We start from the raw sequence: 20,182 nt of genomic DNA, 5'->3' as shown, positions 1-20,182 counted from the left end.
TAACCATTAGAAGTATTGCTTTGAGCAGTTCCGGTCATTTTCCCACATGGGTCTAGAGTTTTTCTTCAGTTTTCTTACTTCGGGCTCCAATAAAACACTTTGAACAACTGACGGCCGCGAAGTGAGGAACAGCAGCCGGCGGTTCAAGGGAGCATCATGGAGCGGTTCATGATGCTGAATGATCTCCCTTGACAGATCCGGGTTAGCAGAGAGAAAAGAACACAATACGGTTCCTTCGTTATCCGCTGAACGGCGCTCGTTGAGAAAGCATAGTGAATGGTACCTCCCTGGAAGCGACGTAGAGCGCGCGGCCAGCTCCACTGTCGGAGCCTAATGTCACGGCTCGCCTCCTCATATGCTGGAGGAACCGAAGTATCTATGAAGTGATGCTTGGAGACGGGAAAATTTGCTGAGATTAAACCGAAACACGTTTAGTTTCTTTTAAAATTTAACGCGCGTAATTTTTTGGTCGGTAAACGAGTATTGTTGTGAAGAGGATAACTTCTGGATAATCTCAGTACGAACAATAGAAAATCTGTATTTACTAGTTATATTGCAGCGCCTGGGATTGCAGATAACGGTCTCAACAATGTGGGAAGAATGACCTGAAGTTGGACTGTTTTGTACTTCGACTTAGCCAAGGTAGTTACCAATGGCTAGATCATTTTGGAATACAATTCAGTTTTGATTTTGGTGTTTTGGGCTCTAAAGGGAGACAAAATGACGACAACTGTCAAATTAACTTGCTTCCTAGTGTGGGGCGCCATAGGAGTAGCTGGTGCACATAGTGGCAAAAGGGTCGATGCAATGTATAGTTATTTTGAACGTCGTAGTATTTCTTATGGGCACGATGCAAGCATTGGTCGCGAGAGATGGCATACGGCTTATCAGAGAAATACTCAGGAGATGGACCGAACAGAGAAACAGTCTACAGGTGTGTCCTCCCCGAATATGATGAGGACTTTGACGGATACCATAAATACAGATGCAGTGGATATGGCAGAAGTTACGAAATATGACATACGGCATGTTACATCCACGCACATATCTGTTAACGGAGCAAGTATTCACAGAGGTAAATCCTCTGAACTTTTGAGTCATAATGAGGAGAAACACCCGCAAGCGCATGGAACGGTGGAAAAGCAAGGGGATAGACAAAGCTATACTAGAGCCCCCAGGAGACCCATTCGTTTAGTAAATCTCCTGAGGGAGCGGCGCTTAAACCACAGACACAAGAGAGGGACAAGAGACAGCCCGGAAAGGATTACAGGGGACGGAGACCAAACGCGGCTCCAAAGTGTCCAAGCCACGTCCTTGTCCGAGCCGTTTACAGAGAAGCCTGACACTGTGTTGGAAGCAATGCCGAAACCCCAAGCGCAGAATCAGTCTACTGCTTTTCCATTCGACTTTACGAGAAATTACGAATTTTTCACTTTTCCAGACGACGACTTTGAAGAGAGTACCACTTTGATGCCCATTGCTACTCGGTCAAAAGATAATGTAGTCAAAAACCCATTTTATCCAGTAACAAGTGAATCTTACGGAGCCTATGCGATCTTATGTGTATCTGTAATCATCTTTACTGTGGGAATAATAGGAAACATAGCCATAATGTGCATTGTGTGTCACAACTACTACATGCGAAGCATCTCCAACTCACTACTGGCCAATCTTGCTCTGTGGGATTTTGTGGTCATCTTTTTCTGCCTGCCATTGGTAATATTCCATGAACTCACAAAAGACTGGCTCCTTGGGGAATTTTCCTGTAAAATCATTCCTTATATTGAGGTAATATGCACCTACATCTTCTCAAGTCTTAGGATGTTGATAAGTGCATACCAACACTAAACCCAGGAATTAATGAGCTCAAAAATGGTGTCAAAAAAGCTTGGTGGATGTGACCTTTGGCCTCTTTTGAGACATTTCAGAGATGATTATATGTGTAGATGTTTAAAGTTATTACACTTCATATGTTCCCTTAACAACTATTGAAACAGCAAAGCATTAACCTGATGCTGGCCACTGCCACTGTAATGCACCTCATTTCAGCTTTATTGCCATACTATACCCTGAGTTACTTTTCAGCAAAACCATCCTCCAAACAGTCAGGAGTAAAAATGCTTCGGTTGTACCATCATAAGCACAGACACAAAGAGAGACTGCCCTATGGGAAGAATGAGGGTTAAATTCTTGCCAGCACACTGACAGGGCTCAGGGTTGCAAAGTGAGTTCTAAATCTGCCAATGCATCTAAGCATCCTGCAATTACACTCCAGTTTCAAAAGCCCACACAATGAGCTGATCTGATCTGTTCATTATCAGCGCAGTTGTAGATTTGTTCAGTACACATGAGTGTGATGCAGGCTGAGTGGACTTAGGCCTGGCTCTGCCCACTGTTTTCTCTTGTTAATGTATGTGTTATCCAGAGAGACATGGTGATTAAGCTTCAGCTGTTGTTACTCATGATGTTCTGGACGCTTTATGCCTCTCAGCCAAATTTGGGCCCAGTTGGCTGTAAAAGTAAAGTGATTTAAGAACATTTGCCCTTTTAAAGACAGGTTCTGTGTTATTTATAACCTATTCTACAACTGAAGTGAATTTCTCATTCACAACAATTAGATGTCTCACTTATGTCACTTGTATCCTGCAGACAGAGCCAACAGCGCTACTAATCAATATTATGTACTTATAGCTTTTATTGGTTAACTGTGCCAGGTGTAATGTGCAATAGCAGTGTTTCCAGGATAGAGGAAAGGTGATGGTAATCAGACATTGTTGTCACGCTAAATAGCACTCTAATCAGGATATAAATTAAAGATGATTACAGAACACAGTTGGGGGTAGTGGCAGTGACAATGAAAGCTCATTTAGGCTTCTGCAATCTGGATGTAGAGGTTAAAGACCCAAGCCATTAGCAACTATAAACTAGGGATTAACTCCCACTAAGATATTCAGCTTTTTTTTGGTGTGTGTGTGTGTATGTGTGTACCTTGTTTGTGTACATTTAAGGCCAACGTCCTATAAACAAAATGTCTATTGTAGATTTCTGCACTGGTTGTGTTACCAGAACAGCATCTCAAACCTTGGTTTTGTCATTGTTTTGCTAGTATCAGTACACTCTCCTTTCTCTGTCTCTCCATTTCTCTCCAGTCTGTGAGAGCCAGCTCAAAGCATTCTGTAAGCCAGCTGAAATCTGTCAGTGCTGCTGGGGCCTGGTACTCATCTGTTTTAAGAATCACTGAAGCAACACTTTCCACTGCTACAATACACATGGAGACAGTCATGGTGCCAAAGCCTGATGGGCATTTCACCAAGATAGCAGCACAGTTTTAAATATGAACTGCCTGTTCTTTTATCCATAATCCTGTCTAATTCATCTGTGAAAAGCCACATCTTGGTTGCTAACTGTTTTAAAACATGAAAGCTTCATGGAACTGCTGATACATTTTCACCAGTCTGTAGCTTTATATCCACAGCAATGACCTGTACGGAATGACCTATGTGGCCCTAGTTGTCCGAGTTAGTCTAGCTCTATTAGGGCATACAGCGTCATATGGAGAGCATAGGGAGGACAAATTCAAGAGGGTCAAACATTTAGAAAAGGAGAACAAGTCAAAAGGCAAGAAAAGGAGCCAGAAAGCAAGGATACATCAGTATGGGAAACTGAACTCTCTTCATTTTTACAACAATTAACTTTAAGTCATGACGTTGTTGTCTTTGGAGGGTGACGTGTTTGTTTTAGCAAAGCTCGTATTTAAAGGAGAGCAGGATGGACCATCTCAGTGCTGAACCAAAGCACCCGTTCACCGTCTGTGATGATGAGAGTGTCTTTCTAACATTCAGAGCCATGTTGACAGAGCAGCTTAAATGATAGTGGACCTCTTTCGTATATGGCTCTATTTTTCCACACACCCTTTCACATCTACAGTTAAATGCCTGTCTGAAGGCAGGAAGATGAATCCCAGCTGGGTGTATGGCTGGGCAGTTTCTAAACATTTCCTAGTATAGAAGGTTGGGAATAGCACAGGGCTTTCCCTATTTCATACGTTACTTATACTATAACACTGAGTTATTTCCAAACATAAGCATCAAATGGTAGGTATATGGGTTATGTTTTTGCAATGTAACGTGGCTAGGAGAAGTAAAATGTTACATTTTTCGAAGAATGTTTCACAGCTTTTTTTCAGTATCTCAGGTTTTAAGTATCCTAGTGTCTCAGGAGTAAAAAGTCTTAAAGTGTAAAATCTCTTAAACTCATGTATAACCTATATTCTGTTAACCTAAGTCAATTTGTTTGGTCCTTTTACCCACAGGTGGCCTCTTTAGGAGTAACTACATTCACTCTGTGTGCCTTGTGCATCGACCGTTTCCGTGCCGCCACCAATGTCCAGATGTACTATGAGATGATTGAAAATTGCACCTCCACTGCGGCCAAGCTGGCGGTCATTTGGATTGGGGCCCTGTTGCTGGCGCTGCCTGAGCTTCTGATACGACAGCTGGTCAGGGAAGAGCAGGAGCCCCCTGAGGTGACCCCATGTGAGCGCTGCGTGGTTCGCATCTCCACCGAGCTCCCCGACACGCTCTACGTTCTGGGTCTGACCTATGATGGCGCCCGTCTGTGGTGGTATTTCGGCTGTTACTTCTGTCTTCCTACTCTCTTCACCATCATCAGCTCCCTGGTGACAGCGAAGAAGATCCGTCGCGCCGAGCGTGCCAGTGTACGCGCTAACCGCAAGCAAATCCAGCTGGAAGGTCAGATGAACTGCATGGTGGTGGCCATGGCCATTGTCTATGGCTTCTGCATCATCCCCGAAAACATCTGCAACATTGTGTCTGTGTATATGGCGGTTGGAGTCCCCCGCCGAACTCTAGACATCCTGCACTTGGTCAGTCAGATCCTGCTCTTCTGTAAGTCAGCTGCCACGCCTGTGCTGCTCCTGGCCCTGTGTCGGCCCTTCAGTCGGGCGTTTCTGGACTGCTGCTGCTGCTGCTGTGAGGAGTGTGGCCCACCGAAGTCATCTACTGCCACCAGTGATGATAATGAACAGGAATGCACCACAGAACTGGAACTTTCTCCTTTTAGCACCATCAGGCGCGAGGTTTCCACCTACACACCAGTGAGCACACACTGCTGAGAATATATATACACACACACACACACACACACACATATATATATAGGGACAAAATGCGGTGTTTACTATAGCTGGCAAACTGTGGTACATTTCTGTGCTAATGTTCCTGTGCACCAATTATGAACAAGAAACATGCCAACAACCATAGGTTATTGTACATTCATAGAGATCATCTATTAACTCACCAGTATTTTTTACAGATTTTGCACTTTGTTTCTTACCCCTGTATTTGTACTTGAGTTTTGTGTATTTTTGTCGTTTTTGTTTATTTCATGGTTCAAAGCAGAGTGTCTCTCTGGAGAGTAATATATTGGAAATGGCTGGTGACAGTGAGTTGTGTTGTAACAGGTAATAGTGATTCTTGTGAATCATGTTAAAGGTATGCCTAGCTCCCTTGCTATGTAAGTATTATATTCACTCTGTATTTGATAGCAGAAAAACTCTATGGTGCACTTCAGTGATCTTACTGGGGTGAACAGTATTTTAGCTGAGATTTGTCACTTTAATAATAAAAAAAATTGAAGACATTGTCTAAAATCTACTGGAAGAAATCCTGTTCTAAACGTCTGTCTTTGTCTTCTATTCATGGTGAGGTCCCAGCATTCCCTTAATACTCCCACCTAAGTCGTCTGACCAATACAAACAGTTTTCTTGGCTGAGATGCCTTATGCATAGACCTGTTTTGACACTCTCTGAGTACACTGCTTGGCACTGTCAAGAAGCCAACCTGAAGCAAAGATCAAGTGTTTAGCTTTGTACTTTAGAACTTTTGAAATAAGTTTGCATGGGTATGAAAGTAGACTGCAACACTGTCTAATTCTCTCCAGTGGAGAAGTGAGGACTTGTTTCCCTGATAACGGGAGATTAGGAGAGGCGTTGGTCGTCTGTCGCCTCATTACATCAACGCCATACAGTACTCTCGCTGAACACACTGAGCCCATTGTTTTAAACTGGTCCCCATAGCAACACGAGGTTTCTATAATGGAGCAGTGTACATGACGTCACAGACTACCATGTGCCATGAGCCGGAGGAAGGATGGAGGAATCCCTGTTTTGCTCTGCAGCCCAGCTGGAGCTTGGCAATCTGCAGTCTGACCCTCAGATGTTTACAGCCTCTCCCAGAGGTCCAGTTTTAATTCAATCTGGTCCACTCTGACAAAGATAATCACCTCCCATGAGAGTACTGCATATTTCTGAAAACAGCTGCATAAGCCCTCTGTGTCGTCAAATGTTTTACTAACCACATCATACATTCCTTCTCTCACCCACAGATTTCTCTCTCAGACAATCCGTTGCTGTTTGTTTCAGAATAACTATTTTTGTAGTGTTGACAGTGTCAAACATTGGCACAAAAAACACTTAATTCTATGTATTTCTGTGTTGGTGTCTGTTTAAATGCGATAAGAGAGCAGTATAAACCTCTCAGTGTGTTTCTTGGCAGGACAGGTAGAGAAAGTAATGTAGCTTTATTGGCACAGGATCAAAAGCTATCCCACATAGAGGAATCAATGTAGCTTAATTAGTACAAGACAAAAGCCATGCCCATCTCACTAAAGCATAAGCCCTTTACTCAATATCAGTCCATTTGTTTTTTCAGATATGCACAATACACACATACAATGATTAATATGCTTCAAGAGTTTCTGATGTGCTGTTTTCAAAACAAAGTAGCAGTTTTTATGTAAGTACATCTCAGCACAACATTGTTTGTCTTACACTCTTACCTGATATAAGAGCCAAAATACTTGTTTTGCACTGAATATGCCTAAGATTATCTTTTTGATGGTCTGTTACAATTTGGGTTGCACACACTTAGCCAGTCTACCTGGATAAGAATAAAGCCTTGTTAAAACACATTCATTCATTTAGGGGGAGCCTCAGGCAAAGAAGAGGTTTATTTAACCTCAGCATATTGTATGTCAACAACATCATGAGAATATAAAATACTTTCTTTTCCAATTTGGAAACTTCTTCAGTTACAAGATGTACACCAAGCAGAAAATGTTACTGTCTCGTGAATGTGGATGACAACTGCATAATCTAATAGAGTCTCCAAAGAGCAACACTCACTGACTGTCATGTGCATTCGCATAATATAATCTTAAGAGAGACTTCCTTTAAAATTTATGTAATTTTCTTGTGTCTTACTTACTTTTTCTGTGTCTCATTTATGTTTAGGCGTTTAAAAAAGTACTCTTTGAAAAGCTGTCCAGTTCAGAGAGTGTGAACAGTGTTTTCATACATTACAATGTGGTACTTTATAGAAAGAAACTTCTGTTTTCATATAGACAAGTCTGTATTACAGCATTTATTTTTGTGTGATTTTTTTATTTATGCCTGCACTTATGTCGTGTCACAGATGCTCAATGAATCTTAGAATGTCTGGTAGGTGTGTCAAATAGAAAATGGTGGACAATGTCCTCTAAGTCTACATGACCGGATTGTCTGCAATCAGCAGTTTTGATTTGGTCAACCCCTGAACCAAATAAATAGCCAACAATGCCAAGTATTCAACTACACCCCAGCATGACATGACCATTCAAACTCTGGCTGGAGCATCAGAGGGCATCCACCGAACAAAGCTGACCATTCTTCTGCGCCAACATAGACCTCACCTCATTCATCAGCCCTCATAATCATTATTATTGTAAAATCATTCATACATGAAATGTTTCATTCTCCCAGAGAGACCAGTGACTAAGTACCCAAGCATTGTTTACAAGCCTGATTCATTCAACACGCCTAAATAGTCCACAGGCTCTTTAACATCGCCCAAGCTCCACGGCCAATTCGACCAATCCGATAAAAAATCAAACAGACCGTTATGCAATACAGAAATCTGTTATTCTTTTGTTGCCACTTCGAAGACCAGAAAGTAGCCAGTATGGCAGTGCTGCCATCATGAGAGAATTTTATCCATTTGAGAGCTTTTCTACCTGAAATGTGTTGTTCTGATCATAATGTGGAGTGGCACCATGTTGTGAGATTACCACTAAACTGATCACCACAGAGTTAAATGAAGTCTAAAGGTGTTTATTTGAGAACCTACTTGTGGTTTCACATAAACACTTGCAGAGTGACACTGGTGTATTTAATTGTAATACATCCAGAATGTAGTCAAACTGGATCCAAACCATGCTGGTAGATTCAGTAATACAAGTTTTATTAGGTTAGGTGTTTAAGAGTAACTGTAAAATGTCTTCCAGTTTCTTTCTGTCTCTGCCTCTTGGTTGTGCACTTTTCTCTTCTCTGAAATCTAATTTTGAGAACTGGCTTTGGTGTCAAATTCTATTATACATTTCATCCTTAACTGTATTTCATTTTGCTCCATACAGCACAGACCAGTAAGACACACACCAACAGTTTACCACAGCTAGCAGCTAGCCAGCGTCCAAATCTACGTTTCTTCAGAATAAATAATTCACAAGGCCAGACACTCATTCCATTGAACAGTATTATAACAAGCATGTTTTATTAATGATGAGAGTCACTATCATTGCCTCACAGCTCTCAGGTTATCTATCTCCTGCCCTCACGTAATGTTTACACGACAGTTTAGTCTATAGCTTGAGTATTTACATGTGATTGCTCTTTTTTTTTTTTTTCAACTCATGACCTCCACATACCCACCCACTCATGCACACACACATACACACAGAAGGGGAAGTTGTCTTCATCATATACTAGCTTGCTTTCCTTTGCATTATTTTACTTCTTGAACTGATTTACCAACAGCATAAAATGCTTGGAGAATGCTACTCTTGCAAAAGTACTAGTAATTGCATAGGTACCTAACTGTCTGTGACCACTAACTATGAATCGCAGATGTAGCAAACAGCTATTTTTAATTAGGGGTTCTATAGAGTGTTGCATGTAAATGAGTTCATCTACATTGTTCTGCTGGTCAGCAGTGGCTCCTGTCATGCTGGTTCCAATTCATCGTTTGTGATTTCGATGGGAACTTAACCATAGGTTTACAGTGAATGCCCATCTTTTGTGCCATGGGTTTGCTTGTGATGCATGCCCATAATAGCTGTCCAGTTTCCTCAGCTTTGTTGTATAATCTGATACATCTGAGTGAGTGGATGCCATCCTGGGAGGATAAGGGCTTTATTGTCTTTCTCTGGCCTTTGTCAGATTGTTCCTCATTTCTAGGTCACTGCCTGCACTGAACGCCTGAATGCATTAACAGGGTTTTACGTGCAGACCCCCCCCCAAACCCCCCCCCCCCCCCCCCCCCCCCCCCCCGCCCTCAAACACCACCACCATCTCTCCCCTCTACATGACGAATGGGGGCTTGCCTTCAATTATACACTCAAACACTAAATGCTCTGAGCAGTGTGTGTTCCTCTCCTGTTCTCCCAAGCCATGAAAGGGTGAAAGGGTATACCAACTACAGTTGAGCTGCCACTTCATGGGGTTTTTTTTCTATGTGTGGGTTAAAAAAAAAAGAAAAAGCTTTGTGAGTGTTTGCTTAAATAATCATCAAAAGCTTTTCCATGGGCTTAATATCCCTCTGTCCACACACCAAAACTTCACCCGTCTGTCTTCCTACCCCTCCATGTCCTCGCCATTCATCTCCCTGCAGCATTATCCATGACCTTTCACCACATTCCTAGGAACTTTAGAACAATGTGTGTTCTTCTGGACAGCTCCAGTTGGCACTAAAAAGTATTACTGTCTTCTTTTTTTTGGGGGGGGGGAGGTAGTCTTTGTTGATAAGACCATTTTCACTCAAGTTGTGCTAAAGAAAGAGGCTGACCTGAATCAACCAAAGTTATGATCGCAGAGACAGACTGCTAATCATTATTTTGGGCCCTGAGGGATCTGTCTTATCTGTAGCAAACAGAGCGATATTGTAGGGATGGAGTCCGTTGCCTGAGGGTGGCACCAACATCATTACATGCCAATTACAGTTAAAAAAATATTCAGTCAAACCTGTAAGGTTCACTTCAAGTAGTCAAAAACCTAATAAGGTGCATATATATTTTAGGTTTTCTTTCAGTTGTAGGAAAGAGAAATATGATGAACCTGCATATATTTCCTAGCTTTATTAATCATCTTATCGCCCAACCTGCTGTCTGTGGTTATTTGACTGTATGCATCAGATAAGTAAAACTGTAATATAACATATGTATACAGTGAAGAGGGAAATGTGAGTGACTTTACATTTTTGGTCATTTTAAAAAACTTAGGAAGGCATTTCTGCATTAACAAATTTATGTGTCTATCATTATATACCATAACATTTATACAGCAACATAAGAATTACATCAGATTCTAATTTCCAGTATTTCAAAAGGGTTTTCTCTCCTCAGTTTCTCAGGTCAAAGAGAATCCCCTGGTTTCCTGAAATACTGCAAGTCATGTCAATAATTAATTGTTCATTCATCATTGATTCCCTCGGGGCCAACGTTCATTTGTGCCCATTCTATATTAAATAACGTATCTGGATTACAAAAGTTTTAATTAAAAGGCCATTAATATTGATAGAGACTAAATGATAGATCATTCATTCTTTCCTGATCCATACGCAGAGGTTCAGTCTCACATATCAACTCATAAAACACATGTTCCATTAGAGTAGTCTGTGCGCTGGGCAGCCTCAGAATCTCTCATGATTTCAGTGTCTGACTGTAAGAGCAAGCTTCTGGTGGACATGACCACTGTAGATTTAAGAAAATATTTGAAGGAAATGTCTACCATTGTCTTTTACTTAAATCTATCCATACCGTATAAAAAATGGCTGAATAGCAGAAGACCTATAACTGCATGTATCTGTTTGCATGTGAGTTGTCAAGTACATTTTGACAGAATCAGGACCAGTTAGTAATTTTTGATGGGTTTGTAGTTTATGCATGCAATAGAGTGGTTGCACATAGATTTTTTATGTACTTTGCCTACCCTCAATTATAATATTTTCTTTCAATCAAAAATGATCATATTATGGATCAACTGAACTAAAGTGCAGATGTAGAAGGACATTTGACATTTGCGCATAGTTTAATCAATGTATAAACAATAACACTGGGAAATTCCCCAACTGCAATAGCCTAATTCTTTAACCTGATCATGAGACAACATTCTGTGAAATGCTCCGAAAGATAGATTCCAATTCAAAGGTTGTATAAAAAGACAGGATGAACCCATTTATGGGACGGGCCACCGTGGCCATCTGTCCGAACACTCAATCACAGTGATTATGGTCTGTTAAAAACCAATGGAGATCGAGTGGAAACCATTTGTAGTGATCACGGTTATAGCGATCAACTGCTTACCTTGATCAAAAATCTTATAGAATTATTCCTATACAAGTACAGTATTGTATAATTCGCTTATACTAATCAAGTAGTCCGCTTACAGTGCTCATTTTTGGTCCTTTTATACATGACAATATATGGATAAAAATTAAAACTACGATAATATTTTTTTTAAACTTTACTTTGATAGGCCTACTTTGTCTCGCGGTAATTCCTCTGCTTCCTGCTAGCCACTTGAGGCTAATACTGCGTGCACAGAAATCATGACGGGAAAACAGAAAGTAATTTTCTCTTAGTGAGACGTAGAGTCATCGAGGCTTATAAATTGCAAAAAACGAGCCAACGAGATGCAGCAGCGAAACCTGGTGTTCCTCAGATTTTTTTACAGATAAGTTTGATTTCAAACTCTGCTACCAGATCGGCATTGATAGCCTACAGTTTATTTTCAATTCTGTTAAAAATTGAGAAATGCACTGAAACCCCGGCCAAGCCATGACTTGTATTTCCTGTATTTTCACCATTAACGTTACCGTACTTTGTAAACCGTTTGTTTTAGGCTATTGCCTAATTATAATTTGAACTACATAAACTATATGTTATATACAGTGCTGTACTGTATTACAGTGTATTTGAATTATACACGCAGTGATTTAATTTGTACAATAGGGTATTGTAACTTGAAAAGCGTTTGAACCACCGGTAGGCCTGCTGTATTTTGAAAGAGTCCATAAAATTCCGTTTCATTACTTTATATTGATGTAATAGATATACAAATGTCAATTAGATGGTAATCTGCATGAGAAATAAAGGAAAAGAAAAAAAATCGGTTATAATGATCGTCCGTTTATAGTGATCAATCTCACCCGGACAGACGTGATCACTATAAGCGGTTTCCACTGTATAGCCATGAGGCTTGCAATTAGAAAGAACGAGAGAATGCATTGATTTACCACCACGGTAAAAACAAACCTGGACAAAGATGATGGAAACACATCAGCCTCCTTCAGTGACTAGACAGTGTGTTATGGTTATGGACAACAGTAATGTGTTGTCTCAGTTTTTTATGATTTATTGAGAAGACATGAGAAACCTTGGCGACATTTCATCAGGCTTTTTTGAATCCTTTCACTTCAAATCCACATGCTGGATGAGGCCAGCGGAAATTGAAGTGACATTGTCAGGACGATTCATGGGGACTTTGAATGTAAATGGGAGTTGGGTTCATTTTGACTTCAGGAGCTGCTTACCTTCAAGTCACTACATTGAATTCATTGGTAATGACAGTCTCAAATAAAACACTGTATGTACTGACATATTACAGGTTAGATCATGGCAGACAGACATCGACCCTGAGTAAAAGTATAAATGTATTTCACAAAAAGCAAATTGAGAATCCATGAATACTGTGTTTCCCCTGATTCTCTCTTTCTCTTTCATGCACATACATACATTACGCCTTCTGATTTGGCCTAGGGCAGTTGAGTTGTGCCACGGTGTGATAACAATGGATTAGTCTACTACACATGACCTTAGAGGAGGCAGAAGCATTATTCTTCAAAAAAAAAAAAAAAAAAAACACACACACACACACACACACACAAAGGAGGAGGGGTCTTGGTGGGAGAGGCCCTTTTTAGCAAAAGCATTTTAAGGATGACATGCAGGAAATAGGCATGTTAATATTTGCTGAAGGATTTTAATTTGGGAGCATTTTGCCCAGAAGCCGAATCTTCTTAAAATAAAATCTCTGTGACAACAGCTCTGGCACGGTGGTGATTTTGTGAAGATGTAATCAGATAAATGACCTAATATTTGCCTTTTCAAAAGCTGTGCACTACACAATGACAGTACTAGTGACATGTTGTGTATAAGAAAATGTTGATGTGGTTTCTGTGTCTGCCTGTTTTGACTGGTGCCTAAGGGCATTGTGGGGCTGAGAGAGTCTTTCTACTGGAGTGAGGAGGAATGCCTGGTCAACACTAACACAACCCTGACTGTGAGTATTTAACAATCTCTGCATTGTCCCTCTCTCCTCTCTCTCTCTCTCTCTCCCTCTCTCTCTCTCTCTCTCTCTCTTTCTTTCTTTCTTTCTTTCTCTCTTTCTCTTTCTCCCTCCCTCTCTCTCTCTATCTCTCTCTCTTCTCTTTCTCTCTCTCTCTCTCTCTCTCTCTCTCTCTCCCTCTCTCTCTCTTTCTTTCTTTCTCTCTCTCTTTCTCTTTCTCCCTCCCTCTCTCTCTCTCTCTCTCTCTCTCTCTCTCTCTCTCTTGTCTTTCTCCCTCTCTCTCTCTCTCTCTGTCTCTCTCTCGTGTACGTGTATGTGTCTTTGAGTGCACATACACGTGCTTAGCAGGGAAAATCACACTTGATGGGATTGGAGTGTTTGTAATGTTAGTTTATCATTTATCCTGTTATTTCTCTGTTATGCGCTCATAGAGATGGTCCATATCGAAGGCACACATACATTTTGCACATACACACACATGCACACACACACACCAACACTACACTGCTCATAGCTCTTGCTGTCTGTCTGTCTCGCTGTTGAGTCTAAGCCCTTTGTCCAGTATAGTTCAGTTATCCTTGATGTACAGCTAATCTATTCTATTTAGGGTCTGTAATATTTTCTACTGTTACACCCTTTGACAGTGGAATTGCCAAGATATCAAGTTAATTTGTTTATTTCTGTTTCCTGCGTCATACCTGCAATGCACATACTGCAAGCAGTTGCCTTGGCAGCCTCTCTATTTCAGTCTGCTTCTCTGTTTTTTAAAAAATGTTTCTTAGATCTCTCAGAAGTGTCTGTTTTGCTTCAGCATCCAGGTTTGTGTCCACCTTGCTGGTACATGTCATAACACATTACAGCTCCAGTTCCACTGTGAACTGTAATGTATGGTCAATCGAAAGAGTCATAATATTATAATAAAACACAATGGTAACAAAACAGTCGAGATTTTTTAAACCGTGATTCTTGCTCAGCCTGGTAAATTAACAGGGTTTTTTTCCGATCTTAAATGTGTTTTTCAATAGCAAGTGGCAGTAGCTACTTCAGAAAAGTCATGCTACTTTCACACTGGTGTCAAGCCATTTCCTCCACTGATGGTTCACATAGCACTTTCCTGTGAAAGCCAGAACTTTGCTGAGTTTCCATTTGGACAAAGAGAACTGTTTGCGTCACCGTGGTACTCTGGGTCGTGGGGAAACAATTCCTGTCCTGTGTGGGCTTTTTTATGGCCTGTGGGCCATAGCCAAGTAAGCACCATTGGCCCTTAACTCTGCGGGCACAAAGGAGTGGATGGAGAGAGAGGCTGGGCACGCGCTACTGTTCTTCCACAGCAATGGCATCCAGCAGTAAGGCAGCAGCACGACACCAGACTTCTTCTAAAACAGAATCAGAACAGCCTCTAGTCTGAAACAGCAATACATCAACATTACAGTTTTACAAAGAAAGACCAAAGGAAGGAATATCTAATCCCGATATTTCCTGATTTAAAGGGATTAAAAACAAACATAAATTCATTGACACATTTACCACAGTACAAATGTATGGAAACATATTAGGAACTTTATTAATAATATATGGAAAATGTTAGAACCTATATGGGTCTTCATACGACACACAACTGGATGTGTCTGCACAAAAGCAAGGGGACAGGAATGTCTTTTTCATATGATTTTATACATATGTAGATCCGCACTGACTTTAAGGTGCATGTTACCCTCTAAGGGGACAGATGGCGAATGAGAAGTGAGCAACCCAGCAGGATAGGTGGCAGTATAACACTAACGTTACATCCACAGATGCTTAAAATGGTAAGAGGGAGGTTATTAGAGTGTCACACATTTTAAATAGTGGGTTTTCTGCACATTGTACTATCCCTACCTGAATTCGGAAGTTGACAGTCTGAGTATTTCTTAAGTCTCCTGGTCCAGTCACAGATACCAAGTTGTGGGAGAAGTGACAAGCACATTGCCCTAAATTGGAGTCCTAAATTACAGTGAATTCTTCTTCAAAATACACACACAAACACACACCATAGCATAGCAAGTTTAGAAGATTAAGTCATCCACCTGTATTTATCAAACCTCATTAAGGTAGATAGTTCACATAGTCCTTCAGTTAATTTCTTCTCATGAAAGCTAGAAAATCAGGCTGTTTCACACTTGTCATGATCAAACATTAAACTACTGATGAGGTTGAAATAGAAAAACAGTTTCAAAGGTGTTGTGGAGTGACAGGTGCCACACCAATCATGTTATTATTAACTTTACAACTTCAGAAATGGGCTTTTGGCATTTCTTCATTCAAATCAACTCAGACTTGAGTGAATTGTACAAATGCACCAAGATTTTGCAAACTCATTTACTATGTACTTATAATTCAGTACTTCATAACACTCTTATAATTCACTACCTCATAAAACACTTATAACGCACTACCACATAATGTCCTTATAATTCACTAACTCATAACACACTTATAATTCACTACCTCATATGCCCTTATAATTCACTATCACAAGATGTAACTTATAATTCATCATTTTATAATGTATGTTTGATTCACTGTTTTATAACACACTTATGATTCACTACCTCATAATGCGCTTATAATTCACTGTCTTGAAATCTCTTATAATTCACTGGCATGTCTCTACATTTAACTAATCTTCAACATATCCCCTAAAGTCAACATTCAAAACATCCTCTTCAGTAAACATTCAGCATATCCTGTACAGCAACAATTCAACACATCCTCTTCAGTAAACATTCAACCCATCCTCTTCAGTAAACATTCAACCCATCCTCTTCAGTAAACATTCAACATATTTTCTTCGGTAAACATTCAACACATCCTCTTCAGTAAACATTCAACACATCCTCTTCAGTAAACATTCAACCCATCCTCTTCAGTAAACATTCAACATATTTTCTTCGGTAAACATTCAACACATCCTCTTCAGTAAACATTCAACACATCCTCTTCAGTAAACATTCAACCCATCCTCTTCAGTAAACATTCAACATATTTTCTTCAGTAAACATTCAACACATCCTCCTCAGTAAACATTCAACACATCCTCTTCAGTAAACATTCAACCCATCCTCTTCAGTAAACATTCAACCCTTCCTCTTCAGTAAACATTCAACATATCCTCTTCAGTAAACATTCAACACATCCTCTTCAGTAAACATTCAACCCATCCTCTTCAGTAAACATTCAACATATCCTGTACAGCAACATTCAACATATCCTCAAAGTGGTGCAAAAAGAGGGATGCATTTGAGACGTTATAGGTCTCACTGTGGTTTTGAACCTTTGAGGAGTGTATAAATTTGTATTAAGTGGGGTAGTCCTTGGCCTCAGCATTAGAAATTTATGGCCATCTTTCATTTCAGTGAGATGGGTCAGTCTGATGAATTTTACATTTAGCCTCTGAATGGTCTTCAGATATCCCCGGGCAGTCATGAAGGTCAGTGTTCTCCCCTAGGTGCTCCTCTTCCACAGCTCCTCAGCCGTGTGTGTGAGATAAAGATCGGCAGTTCTGCTCATTCCTACGGACTGCCTGAGGACGCATTTACCGGGCAAAATCATCAGAGACATCTTGCCTATGTGAAGATGACAGCCTTACAGAGGACACTCTATCAGGTGGTTGCTATGGTAACAAAAGATTTGACAGTTTTGAGGTTATGATTCGATCCCAGTCTAATTCATTCTCAGGAGAAATGAAAGGGAAAGACACAGAACATTTCTGGATCAGGCCACATTGAAGTAGAAGATAAATAACCTCCTCTCACCCATTTACGTTTTCTCAGAAACATCCCGCTGTACTGAGAGTGATTTTTTTATAGCAACAGAATAACCATAATTCAATGTATATATTTTTCTGGACAATCAAATGTTATAACTCACCAGAGCTATTGTGAGTCACATCATCAGGGATAACCATGGCTATTGTGTCCACGCAAAAATGAAAATCATTTATAGAAACATATCCACCAAAAGTGTTTTACACACTGCTTATGAGAGAACACAACTCCTGTCTTAAGAGGTCTAGACAGCAATATTCTTGGAAGATTAATTTGGGTCCACTAAATGTCATATCTAATTGTGAACGACATTTCATATTTTAGCACTGTTTAGCATGTACCAAACTCTCCCTACACAATAGCCCTGCTGTAGCCAGGCTAATGGTATCTCTGTGGAACATTCTGACCCTGGCCGCGGGGACACGGCGGGGACAGCTGCATCTCGTCCTCCCTGACAAGGACTAGTGTGACAGAGTGCAGGACGCAGAGGAAGACAGAGGAAGAAAAAGAGGTGGAGGGATGGAAGGATAGAGGGAGGCGGTCCAGTTGAGCTCATCTGTCAGTGGAAAGCATTATTTCTGGTGCTGCGGCCAGAAAATACAGCTGATAATTACTAATTGTAAGAGACTTGTGTTAACGAGCTCCCTTTCGTCAACAAGCCTGAAGCCAGTGTGCCTTCACGCATCACAGCATCTCATTATTCTGGTGAACTGAGATGAGTTGTAGAAGATATCTGTACAATGATGTTATACTGAAATATGGGTCACTCATTTAAATATATGGTTTGTGAAGATGATTGCTATATGGGTGGTGCAAGAGTGGAAAAAATGTTAGACTCTCTTGGTTTGGACAATGCTTTAACATCTCATTTTTAGTTACAAATAAGAGACTAGATCTAAACCTTTTCACGAACTGCTGTAAGGAATGACTTTTACCCAACAGGCAAATGTGCAAATGAATTTACTGCTAAAACAGTGCTGGGCTGCTAGTGCTGTAATCCTCAGAGCAAAGTCAGCACTCACACGGAAAAACAGAAAATCAAAACAGAATTACAAAACCACTTTATGCCATAGAAACTGAGATGATGTTTCCGCTCATGTAAGTAAGTTCATTGTTTTGTTTACAGTTAATGCGAGGGACGATGCTACATCATGCATTAGAGCCAAATAAGCTCTGATCAGGAATGTCATTGCTCCTTTTGTCAGTGTGGAGAGAAGGCTGGTTCTTGGTCATAGGGAGGGAGAGCTTGGTCATAGGGATCTTGGTCCTCAGATAGAGGTGAAGACTGAGGAGTCAGCGAGTTCAGCTGTGCTCTGGCTGTGCACTGACGATGATCACTCACTGTCAGTGGTATAGTTAGTGAGCAGAGCTCTTTGTGAAAACTCACAGTCGGAACTCCCGGACCTAGGCAATGTTCAAAATCACAGAGAAACACAGAGAAATATGAACTGCAAAGAAATGAACGGAATTAAAGGAATTTATGGACCACAAACAGCGGTAATTATGACCATCCGGCCCCAAACTCATTATCTCCATTTCGTTTAAATGAGGAAGGGATAAAAGACCTTCTTAATTCTGCGAACAAATTGAGGCCTTTTCAAAATATTGTAAATGTTTGCCAGATTATCATGCACAATTGGGCATGGGCCTGCACAAAAGTATACAAATCATGTGGTGCGTCCTTGTCTCAAGTGTCTATGGCGTTGGCTCTCTGTTAGTCTAGCCTTGGATGACATTTACACATGAGCTAGCTATAGTGTGCCATGAGTTTAGGCAGAAACAGTGCCATGAAATGAGTAATAGTACCCTAATACGCAAAACTATACTAATGAAATACAGGCTCAGTGTACAGCCAGGCCAATACCTGGTATTACTCTGTGTGTGTGTGCGTGTGTGTGTCTGTGTCTGTGTGTCTGTGCACATGTGAGAGGGAGAGAGAGCACACAAGAAATTCTTTCAGATTGCTCACTGACTGTGTTGATATGTTTTGCTAAATCACTTGACATGGTAAATCAGGCAAGAGTGTTTTCTGCTGTTTGGCAGCCTGCAATAGATAACTGTACAATTTCCCATGTGCTGTAGTATTGGAAATACCAAAATTAAAGTCAGAATGTAGCAATTCAGGATGATGGCTTTTTAATTCAGAGTAAGCACTGTTTGGTAATACAGTTGTCATCTATTTCACCATCCCACAGTGCTGCACCCTAGGGTATAAAACTCCTCATTTAAGCAAATATTACAACTCTGTAAACATTTTACAACACAATTCTGTAAATATTACAATTGTGTAATGCGCCTCTGGACACAAACAATAACATAAGCGTGCGCACACGAGTTCACGTTTGTGTTCACGTTTGTGTTCGCACGCATGCACACACACACACTCTCACACACACACGCACGCACACACACAGTTTACATGATAGTAATAGTACCCTATTACTGTGAGAATGAATTCCTGAGAATTTAAGCTGTTGTGTTTAAACATGCACACACATACACCCACACATGCACATACACACACACACACACACACAGTCAACCACATGGTGGAGAGCCTCATGTGTTTGGGGTACTAAAGGGAAAAGCTAGGAGTTACAATCACTTTTTGACAGATGGGGCAAAAATGGGGGTTAAGAATCTATGTCAGTGGGTAAGCCTACACGCATTAAGGGAACCATAAGCAAATGCACAAATACACACAAACCACCCCAACCCCCACCCTCCAATTCCTCTACATTATGTGGTATTTTCTCTCCAAAATGCACCCCCACCATCTTTTCAGGATCCTGTTGATAACTGTCTCCTTGAACTGAACGAGGGTCAATGTAGGCCCTCAAAAGTCTCTCTGAAATTTGACCTGATGTTAGCTTTTCTAAACAAAATCTCCTGGGAGACAGATGTGCTGCCTGCGGGCTAAAAACATATTCTGCTACTAAAGTGCAAGCCAGATGTACTGAAGGGGCTAAATGGTGTGTGT

General features: G+C 40.7%; 1 protein-coding gene across 1 annotated transcript; it reads left to right on the top strand.

Moving 5' to 3' along the window:
• The first annotated feature begins 906 nt into the window (after window positions 1-906).
• On the top strand, window positions 907-5,134 carry gpr37a (G protein-coupled receptor 37a). The gene is made up of 2 exons (XM_030765347.1): window positions 907-1,788; window positions 4,313-5,134. The coding sequence occupies exons 1-2, from the start codon at window positions 907-909 to the stop codon at window positions 5,132-5,134; spliced, it is 1,704 nt and encodes a 567-aa protein (XP_030621207.1).
• The last annotated feature ends 15,048 nt before the right edge of the window (window positions 5,135-20,182 follow it).

Source organism: Chanos chanos, chromosome 2 (assembly GCF_902362185.1).
Source record: "Chanos chanos chromosome 2, fChaCha1.1, whole genome shotgun sequence".
Taxonomy (NCBI): Eukaryota; Metazoa; Chordata; class Actinopteri; order Gonorynchiformes; family Chanidae; genus Chanos; species Chanos chanos.
Note: the sequence above shows the minus strand (reverse complement) of the source record. Positions and strands in the feature narration are given on the sequence as shown.

Excerpts from the sequence above, each read along its gene's own strand:
- gpr37a (XM_030765347.1), top strand. The coding sequence starts at position 907 with ATGGACCGAACAGAGAAACAGTCTACAGGTGTGTCCTCCCCGAATATG. Across the intron at positions 1,789-4,312 it reads AAATCATTCCTTATATTGAG|GTGGCCTCTTTAGGAGTAAC; the intron begins GTAATATGCACC and ends TTTTACCCACAG.